Source organism: Salvia splendens, chromosome 10 (genome assembly GCF_004379255.2).
Source record: "Salvia splendens isolate huo1 chromosome 10, SspV2, whole genome shotgun sequence".
In the NCBI taxonomy this organism is placed as follows: Eukaryota; Viridiplantae; Streptophyta; class Magnoliopsida; order Lamiales; family Lamiaceae; genus Salvia; species Salvia splendens.
This window is the reverse complement of record NC_056041.1, coordinates 28,843,520-28,853,877: the sequence shown is the minus strand read 5'-3', so window position 1 is coordinate 28,853,877 and position 10,358 is coordinate 28,843,520. Positions and strand designations below refer to the sequence as shown.

The 10,358-nt window shown below is 37.6% G+C and overlaps 1 protein-coding gene across 1 annotated transcript; it reads left to right on the top strand.

Moving 5' to 3' along the window:
* The first annotated feature begins 5,240 nt into the window (after nucleotides 1-5,240).
* Nucleotides 5,241-6,515, top strand: LOC121753137 (40S ribosomal protein S2-4-like). Its single transcript, XM_042148325.1, has 2 exons — nucleotides 5,241-5,968; nucleotides 6,219-6,515. The coding sequence occupies exons 1-2, from the start codon at nucleotides 5,309-5,311 to the stop codon at nucleotides 6,372-6,374; spliced, it is 816 nt and encodes a 271-aa protein (XP_042004259.1). The 5' UTR covers nucleotides 5,241-5,308; the 3' UTR covers nucleotides 6,375-6,515.
* The last annotated feature ends 3,843 nt before the right edge of the window (nucleotides 6,516-10,358 follow it).

The window sequence follows — 10,358 nt, the reverse complement described above, 5'->3', positions numbered from 1 at the left end:
TACGAGGACCCGAATTCGATTTAAATAATAGTGGCAAAAGTCACATCAGATAGGCACGTTAAAATCAAAATACCGCATGATAAATATAGTTGCATTCCCATCGATAAGATATTTAGGACATGGTCCTTATTTAAAAGAAAGCCCACCTCGACGGCTTAGATCTCAAGTACTTTCTTCCCCTAGCTATCACGCTGAGAGCGCGAGTTATCACCTTTAAAATTTATGTGTATCATAAATCAGTCTCAATTATCGACTCAAAATCATGCATGTCCCCAACGTTTCCCTTTTCCCATCAATTCATTTTATCAACATAAGGAAACACACCATAGCATACATCAATGTACAACACATCACTACATCACAGAATGGGTTCCTTAACCCATATGCATCATGTATATCATTCAAAGCTTAACAACATAGATTATCTTTGCATGACTTAAATCTGACAGAAAAGCGCAGTCGTTTTGTAAAAATCATTAAAACTCCATCCGACCTCCGTTGGGACTGAAATTTTGCCACAACCCAGTATACACATCAATGTTCATCCAGTTAAAATTTCACATCAAAATCACATGTTTAGGTAGGTCAAATCAAAAACGAAACTCACTAGTCGAGAATACAAATTCTAACAGAACTGCGCAGTCGACTTCAAAAGTTCATTAAAAGTTCATCTTTCGACCACGAAGGCTGATTTTCACACACAACACAGAAGACACCGTGAAGTGTACTCAGTTAAAATTTCGCACCAAAATAAGATCGTTTGGTCAGTCAAACATACGTCGGAATCTACTGTCCGAACACCACAGTTGTCATGCTTCCAAATTTCGAATTAGGGTTTATCAAATATTCATCCCAACGTATATATTCATACTTCCAACACATAATCACGCTTCAAAAAGATCTCACCATCATGTTCTCATATATTCACATAGCATTCACCACAAATCATCCACAAGTTCATTCTTAAACAACCTAAATGCATATACATATCCCTTTTTCATGCAACCATCAGCCCCACCCGATTAAATATTAGATCTACGATCTCTACACTTATTATATGCATGATGGAATCAAAATCAAGGTTTCAATGGAGAGGATGAGGAAAAGAAATTCAATTATACCTTTCTTGATCAAAAGCAATCGGTAGAAACAAAGTATAATCTTGATTCTTCAACAATTCTTGAGGCTTCAACTTAAATTCTTCTCAAAATATGAAGAATTTATGGAGAAAAATAGAAGAAAATTTGGGAGAGAGTGGGGAGAGGAGAGTGACGTGAGGGAGAGGGAGTAGGCGTGTAGTTAGTGGGGTTAGGGTTAGGGTTTTCTCATGTATTTATAGAGATCAAGAATATAATCCACAATTAAATAATTAGAGATTTGAGAAGATATGGGGGAAAGGAATTTGGCGTGAAATTTGGGGAGAAATAAGAGGATTTTCGAATTCTAGGCTATTTAATTAGCCTATGATTTAATTTGGTATTTCACGGAGTAGAATAAAATAATACGGAGCAGAATAAAAATAATAAATCCTCCCAATAAATAGTAAGTGTCCTCGACTCCACTTATAGTTAGTACGGTTATTTTCTATTTTTATTGTAATTTCCATTTCACTTGTATTTGTATTGATCTTCGGTTGTAATAGTTAGAGGGACTGCCTGTAAACGGCTCGGGAATTTTCTCAGTTTTATCCAACATTTTATACTTCAAAATCTTTGTATCATTCTTCGAATTGGGTCGGCATTTAGGGTGGGTGGGTCTTCTCTGAATTTTGGGGCTGGTGTCCATTGTTTGGTTTTTAATGAGGCACCATATGATGATTACCAATGGGATCGATCTAAGCCAAAAATTTGGTGTTAGTTCTTCATTATTCAGTTTCTGAATATATGGTGCTAGAAATTAATAACTTAATAAATAATAATGATAATTTAACTAAACTAGTACTAGTAATTAATAAATTTCACATATTCTGAAGTAAACAAACGTAAAAATAATGTAGTACTAATAAATTGTATTGCTAACTTCATCAAATAAATCACATCGGTCTTTATATGTAAAAACATTTATACATATATAATGGGAATAAGGATATTTTTGTCAATTTACATCATATTTATAAAATAATTTTCTGAACTAACTTACTAATAAACAACATCATAGAAACACTATTTTCAATTATCTTACTTTCAGCCCGAAAATATTATCTTAACTTAACTATCTTGTGATATCATATCTATTGTAGATGTTGCAATTTGTATTATACTTTCTCTGTCATATTAAAAGAAATGCGTTTTGTTTGAGTACAAGATTGAAGAATTTAAGTGCAGAAAATAAAAGAAAAAACTGCAATTTAAATCATAAAATTGGTTAACTTGTAATTAACCCAAATATATGATAAAATCACAAATTTCGTCAAAATTTTAACTGGATAGACAATTGAGAAATACTCAAAAAATTAGATTAGCTTCTTTTATAAGTTATGAGATTAATTAGAAGTTAATCAAAAGTTGTGATTTAAATGATAATTTTTTTAAAATAAAATTAAAGAGAAGAATAAAATAGAGAGGTGAAAAATGAATAAAATAGAAAAAATAATAAAGTGAGATAAAATGGTTTATAGTAAGTTAAGTGGAAAGAAAAACAAAGAAAAAAGGTGAATAAAATTGAATGGTGAAAAAATTAGCAAAGTGCAAATGTTTACTCCTGCCGTCCACGAAAAATAGTCTCATCTATGGATGATACAAATTTTAATGAGGAATTGGTAAAATAATACAGATGAGAGAAAAAGTAGATAAATTAGGAGAAAAAAGAGAAAAAAATAAGAGATAGTGAGAGAAAAAGTAGATAAATTAGGAAGAAAAATTTCCATTTTTCAAATGGAACAATTTTTTTATGGATATCCAAAAATAAAATGAGATTATTTTTCAAGCACGAATGGAGTATTATTTGCTAAAAAAATGGCATGCTATTAGACCATCCACAATAGGCGCCCAGCGACCGCCCAGCCGAGCGTCGGCGCTGGGTGGTTCGCTGGGCGGTCTATTGCAGCCGCCCAGCGGCTGAGTGGAGAGAGAAACCGCGCAGCGCTGGGCGGTTATGTGGCGCTGGGCGGTCGGCTGGGCGGTCCGTTCGGCGCTATTGCAGCGCCCGGATCTCCCAGCGCACCGCCTAGCACGAAAAAATAATTTTTTTTTCGAAACACTATATATACGCGCTTTGTTCGTCATTTTCATTCGCACGACTTGTTTTAACGAGTACTCTCTCTATCTTAATTTCTGTTCAAGATCAACAACGCAAAATGAGTAATGCTGGTGGTAGTAGTGGTGGTAGCGGAGGGGATGCTGAGGAGTACGAACGTCGAATGGCCGAGGCGTTGGACGCCTATACGACCAACGCGATAAACCAATGGATGGAAATGGCCTTGCAGCCGGCGATACCTCGACCACCCCCAATGGTCCACCGCCGCAGTGTGATTGATCGGGATCACGTAGCTGCACATCAGCGCCTATACGAAGACTACTTCGCACAGGAGCCTCGGTTCAACGCCAACCTTTTCAGGCGTCGTTTTAGGATGACCAGGAACCTGTTTATGCGTATTGTCAACGCTTTGGAGTCTCGATATCTGTATTTCCGCTTCAGACACGATGCGTCTGGCAGACCCGGCCACACACCTATTCAAAAGTGCACTGCGGCAATCCGGCAGTTGGCCTACGGAGGCGCGGCAGACATGTGGGACGAGTATCTCCACATCGGTGAGACGACTGCCTTGCAATGTCTGAAGAATTTCTGTCTGGGAGTGATAGAAGTATTCGGTGATCAGTATCTGCGAAAGCCTACCCCCGAAGACTGCCAAGATCTGTTGCGGATGCACGGGAGTCAGCATGGGTTCCCGGGTATGTTAGGCAGCATAGATTGTATGCATTAGGACTGGAAGAACTGTCCCGCAGCCTGGAAGGGGTTCTACACGTCCGGCTATAAGGGAAAGAATCCCACGATGATCCTGGAGGCCGTAGCTGATTACCGGCTTTGGATTTGGCACGCGTATTTTGGGATAGCTGGTTCGAACAACGACCTCAACGTCCTCAACTCGTCGCCACTTTTCAACGAGCAGTGTCAGGGCGTCGGTCCGGCCATCAGTTTTGTCGCCAACGGCAACCAACATGATATGGGCTACTACTTGGCGGATGGGATATACCCTAGGTGGCCCGTCTTTGTGAAGACGATCCGATGCCCAGGAGATGCGAAGAAGGCCTACTTTGCGGCACGGCAGGAGTCGGCGCGCAAGGACGTGGAGCGCGCATTTGGTGTGCACCAGTCTCGATGGGCGGCAATTAAGGGTCCAACGCGTTTGTGGGATGTCCAATGCATTGCTGATATCATGTACGCATGTATTATCATGCACAACATGATTGTCGAAGATGAAGGTGGCGAACTGACCAATTGGGTCAACGACGATAATGAAGCCGGTCCAAGCCACGGCGTGGCCGCCCCCAACGTACGGAGTGGGGTACCTCACGATGAAGCCGGCCTCTTACAAGCACACGCTGACATGCGCCAAACGGCGGCTCATATTCGACTCCAAAAGGATTTAATTGAAGAGTTATGGGCACGGAGGATTGACCGCCATTAGTTTTTTTTAATTATGTAATTTTTTTTAATTAATATACTTTTTATATTTTATTAATATTAGTGAATTTTCTCGTTTTTGTGTCGTAAATTTAATTCCGTATATTGTGTGATTTTTAATTATTTCATTTTGTATATATTTGTTAATAATGATGTGGATAGTATGTGGCTGGGCTATTGCTGGGCTATTTGCTTGTTTTGATGATGTGGCAGAAGGATTTTTAGTGCTGATGATGTGGCAGTGGCTGGGCTATGGCTGGGCTATTGCTGGGCTATTCCTATTGTGGATGGCCTTAGAGAAGGGAATATGAGTCCGTTTCAATGGGAAAGGGTGAATATTTAATTTTAAAAAAAATGCATCACATATATTTAATTTACATATGAAGTGGTTAAAGAATGTAAGTTATGTAACAACCACTCTCTCTCTCTCTTAGTGCATATGTTTAAACCTATCTAAGCGAAAATTATGAATCTAAAAAATAAAATTTCAATATATAAAAAAAACAGTTTGTCACACTGGACCATAATAAAATGAGGTCCAATTACAGAAAAAGATTGGGCCAAGGAGTAAAACCCAAAGCCCATTAGATATAGGTTTTATATAAAGTCTGGTAGGGATTGAACATACACAAATTCACTCACTCGCCTCTCATTTCTCTCTCATTCAATCTAGACCTAAAAAACCATGGCAGACAGAGGCGGAGACAGGGGCGGTTTCGGGCGCGGATTCGGCGGTCGCAGCCGTGGAGGAGACAGAGGAGGCCGTGGACGTGGACGGCGCCCTCGCCGCGAGGCTGAGGAGGAGAAGTGGGTGCCGTGCACGAAGCTCGGGCGATTGGTGAGGGACGGAAAGATCAAATCACTTGAGCAAATATACTTGCATTCCCTCCCAATCAAGGAATACCAAATCATAGACCTCCTGGTGGGGCCATCGCTTAAGGACGAGGTCATGAAAATCATGCCTGTCCAGAAGCAGACGCGCGCCGGGCAGAGGACCAGGTTCAAGGCGTTTGTGGTCGTCGGAGATAGCAACGGCCACGTCGGATTGGGGGTGAAGTGCTCCAAGGAGGTGGCCACCGCAATCCGCGGCGCTATTATACTGGCGAAGCTGTCTGTGATTCCAGTGAGGAGAGGATACTGGGGAAATAAGATCGGAAAGGTCCACACCGTGCCTTGTAAGGTCACCGGCAAGTGTGGCTCTGTCACTGTGCGGATGGTGCCTGCTCCCCGTGGATCTGGTATTGTTGCTGCTCGTGTGCCTAAGAAGGTCCTCCAATTTGCCGGAATTGATGATGTCTTTACTTCCTCCCGTGGATCTACCAAAACTCTTGGAAACTTTGTCAAGGTGTGTTTCTCTCTAATTAAGTTTATTCTGATTTAAACCCCTATAATTCATCTCTCTATTTTTGTTGTTTGTGTTTTTCCATATAGTGCCTAAATTTGTTATTTATTGATATATGGTTTGCGATAAAATTTATGTTAAGTCAATGAACTCGCTTTTGAATGCTTTTTCCTGTATTCTGCTTTGTTGCTCACTCTTTTTTTAATATTGAGTTTTGATATTTGCTATTACTGATAAAGATTGTTATTTGCAGGCAACTTTTGACTGTCTGCTGAAGACATATGGGTTCTTAACTCCTGATTTCTGGAGGGAGACTAGATTCACAAAATCCCCATTCCAGGATTATACCGACCTTTTGGCGAAGCCCACTGCCAAGATTGTCCATGTTGTTGACGATGTTGATGTTTGATCCTCTACTCTTTTATATAGACTATTACTTCAAATTTTGTCTTTTTTGGTTTGTTATATCAACTGTGTTGCCAAGTTTCTTATTCTGAACTGCGTAAAAGGCTTGTTTCTCTTGTTAATCAAAGGACTTTTCTACTCTAAATCTTTCTTCTTGTGATTTGTGTATGTCGAGTATTATTGGATGATTTTGCTATAAGATGAAATGTTTAGAAGATTACTTTGGAAAACACTAGTCATTTTTTGGATCTACTATGGACTTATAGTGATCTCATGTCGATTTGGCAATGGGCTTTTGTGATTGCACTTGTTCGGTCGCATCTATTACACAGGTTGTTTTTAGGTCTTGTTTGATAGACTATATTAATCTAAACAGAGTATTCATGATTTTGCTTGTTAGGATAATATTTCTTTCGTTTCATAGAAATAAGTCATTTGAGGTTGGCATGAAATTGTGCAGAGTATAGTGGTGTCGATAAATGATTGAGTAAAAGAGGAGAAAATGTTGCCATAAATAGATATAAACCATCTCTATGGGATCACGAAAAAAGAAATATTGTGTATTTTATATGGCATGGAACCGGTAAGTTTGAAATGTGTTCCCACCAAATATTTACATTCAAATTTACCTAATTGTAATTATATAAGAAGAGTATTATATCTTATTTTTTATCTTACTTTATTATTTCTCTACTTTAATCATTTATTATCATTTTTTTCAAAACGAGTGCTGAAAATGAAATGCCACTCTTACTGTTGAATAAATTAATTAGCCATCCGTCCTTTAAAATTAGTCACTTATTTCCATTTTTGTTCGTTCCTAAAAATTTGTCACCTTTCATTTTTACCATTTTTGGTAGTGGATCACATTCCCGTAACTGATTCCTACTTACATTTTATTATTGATTTTCACTCACATTTTATTATAAAACTAATATATAAGAGTATGATTCACATAACACTAACTTTTTCAACTCACTTTTTATTATAAAATGATGACAAATGAGTATAAAATTTAGAATATATATAATTAAAATTGTGCAATGATTAGAAGATAAATAATACTCCATTAGTTTCAGTAAATATGAAACATTTAATTTTTGACACATGATTTTGTGTAGTGTTGTTTTTTGAATTAATAAAAAGAGAAAAGTAAAAGAGAGGACATAAAAAGAAAAATATTTTATTATTAATTAGACGACTGAGGGTATAAGATTTGTAGTTCGGTCTTATTTGTAGTTATAACATAATTAAATGAGGCTGGTTGCAGTTTTTGTAGGTCTATCCATGAGCAATGAGCTAGTGCACTTAGTTAGCACCTTGTTGAAATACTTCTCTCGTCTCTTCACTATGTTCGAATTAAACAAAGAAGAAAAACAATATAACGAAAATTCTATTTTCTCATAAAATTGGAAAATAAGGTTATTTATACATACTACAACTTGAAACATACTTTCAGTATCTAGCTAACATACTCTTGTAGTAGCCTATCATTGAAGGGGTTGGCAGTGGAAGCGTGCATCAAAATAATCACATAATATCTTGATCTATTTAGCAGATTATTTAGACAAAATCTATTCGCGTAATTCTCACATGTATCATGCTCATAACTTGAATTTAATCATGTTTTAGCGTAATTGAAACCTAAAACATACTTACTACAGAGTTAGCCAATTTACCTCGTTAATTCTCCAAAGAATCGAAGTTGGCTAGCGCATTCTCCATGTGAAGATCTTGAGTACTAAACCACGGATCTTCTGACTGGTTCCCAGACTGTACACTGATATCAGTGTGGGTTGATCTCACCATAGTACTAGGACTTAAATAAAGAAGACGGAAACTGCTCACGGAGGGAGCTGAAAATGGTCCCTCTTGAAGAAAGAGAGGGGGACGAAAATTATGATGATAATAATGTGTCTTTTCTGTCTCCTTTATTCTCCTATTTATATTAAATCACATATTGAGCCCAGACAGGGATCTATGGAAGAATTTGAATATGGTCTCTCCCAATTAGCTTTTTACTAATTAAATTGAACCCACAATTTAATATAAACTCATATTGGAATATTACGAGCAGCCACTACAGAAGTAATATTGCACTGCCAATCCAAATCCGAAATTACAAGTATTCCGGGTTTCCATTTGTTTATCGTTCATTTCCCGTGCTTAAGATAGAAACGTCCATTAATTAATTAATGTCTGCTATGAACTTAATTAATTAACATATTATTAACTCCAAGAGTGGACTTAGCAAGAAACGCTTATTTATTATTCCTAGAGTAATCAAACTCCAACTAGCTAGGTTCTGAATAATAAAACCTTGTTTCGAGCTCCTCTTGTGGACGTTATCAAACGAGACTCACCTCGCGCACGATTCAATATAATAGCAATCCTAGCACCGCTAGATATTAATCACCACTACCCAATATACCAGGATTCTTAGGTTGCGAAAAACCCACACTATTTGGTAAGTCAAAGTAGTGCATAATCAATATCGTATGCTCAATGCTAACGTACATTGATTAAGAAATTAATTATCAAGACCTCGTCTTTCAGTAGATAGCATAAAGACTCGTCTTGCTGTTAGATCCAATTCAGTGTTATACCACACCAATGTCATCTTATTTCAGTAAGACTTAGAAATATGCGGACTGACATTGCAACCTTTCACGATAGGTAGTCTAGGCCTATCTAGGTTGTGAAATTCTTATTTTTCTTTGTTCAGAACTGACCGTGTTACCTTAAAGTTGACGACGCCCACATCCGGTCACCTAAAACAAAGACTTAGACTTTGTTACGTTACTTATACATTTAAATATGCAATAGACATTCATTAAATGTAAAACATAACAACATTATGACAAAAATAATCTGTTGATACATTGGAAAATAAAATATAGAGTTTTATAGTATTCAATCACTCGAAAGGTGATTTCTACTATACAAACTCTAACAATCATAGCAGTTGATAAATGAAAGAAAAAATATACTCCCTCCGTCCGGTAATAAATGTCCTATATTTGACCGGCACGAGTTTTAAGAAATTATTTGACTTTATGAAATAAAATGGGTAGAAAAGTTGGTGGAAGTGGGGCCTACTTTTATATATTGGTTTTGTTAAATGGATCAGTCGGCATATTTCAGAGGAAGAGAATATTGCAAAGCTTATTGATTGTATTGCATGATATAATAAAGTGGTACCCAACACCCATGTATTTATAGGGATGTTGGTGACCCTTGAGTTACTACAATAAATGCTTTCTTGGAACTAGACTAACATGGGAACAAGGCATGATTTATTATTCTAATCTTGGAACTCAAATATTCTTCAATGCTTCTCCTTTTCTCAACACTCCCCTCAAATTGAGTAGTGGGGTCTCCAATACTCAATTTGGAAAGTACTCCTTCATAACTTCTTGAGTCGACTGCTGTAGTCAAAAGGTCGGCAAGTTGATCTTCTGAACGAACAAAAGGAAGTTCAACAATACCGTTTTTAATGTTTTCTTTGATGAAGTGTCTGTCCATCTCGACATGCTTAGTTCGATCATGTTGGACTGGATTTTGTGAGATACTTATAGTTGTTTTGTTATCACAATGCAAATGACACTTGCTAGGTGAGAAATTGATCTCTTTCATCAACCTTCTTAGTCATAATATCTCAGTCAACCCACTCTTGATCCCACGAAATTCTACTTCGGCACTTGAGAGAGCCACCACCTTCTATTTTTTGCTCTTCCACGTTACCAAGTTACCCCCAACAAAGGTAAGATAGCCTGCTGTGGATTTCCTATCATTTGGATTTCCTACCCAGTCAGCATCTGTGTACCCATGGATTTCAAGAAGTCTGTTCTTGGAGGATAACACTCCATGCCCCAGAGTTCCTTTCAAATACCGATAAATACTAAGTGCGGCCTCCATATGATCCGTTTGTGGCTTGTGCATGAACTGACTAACAATTCCCACTGCATAGGCTATGTTTGGCCTAGTG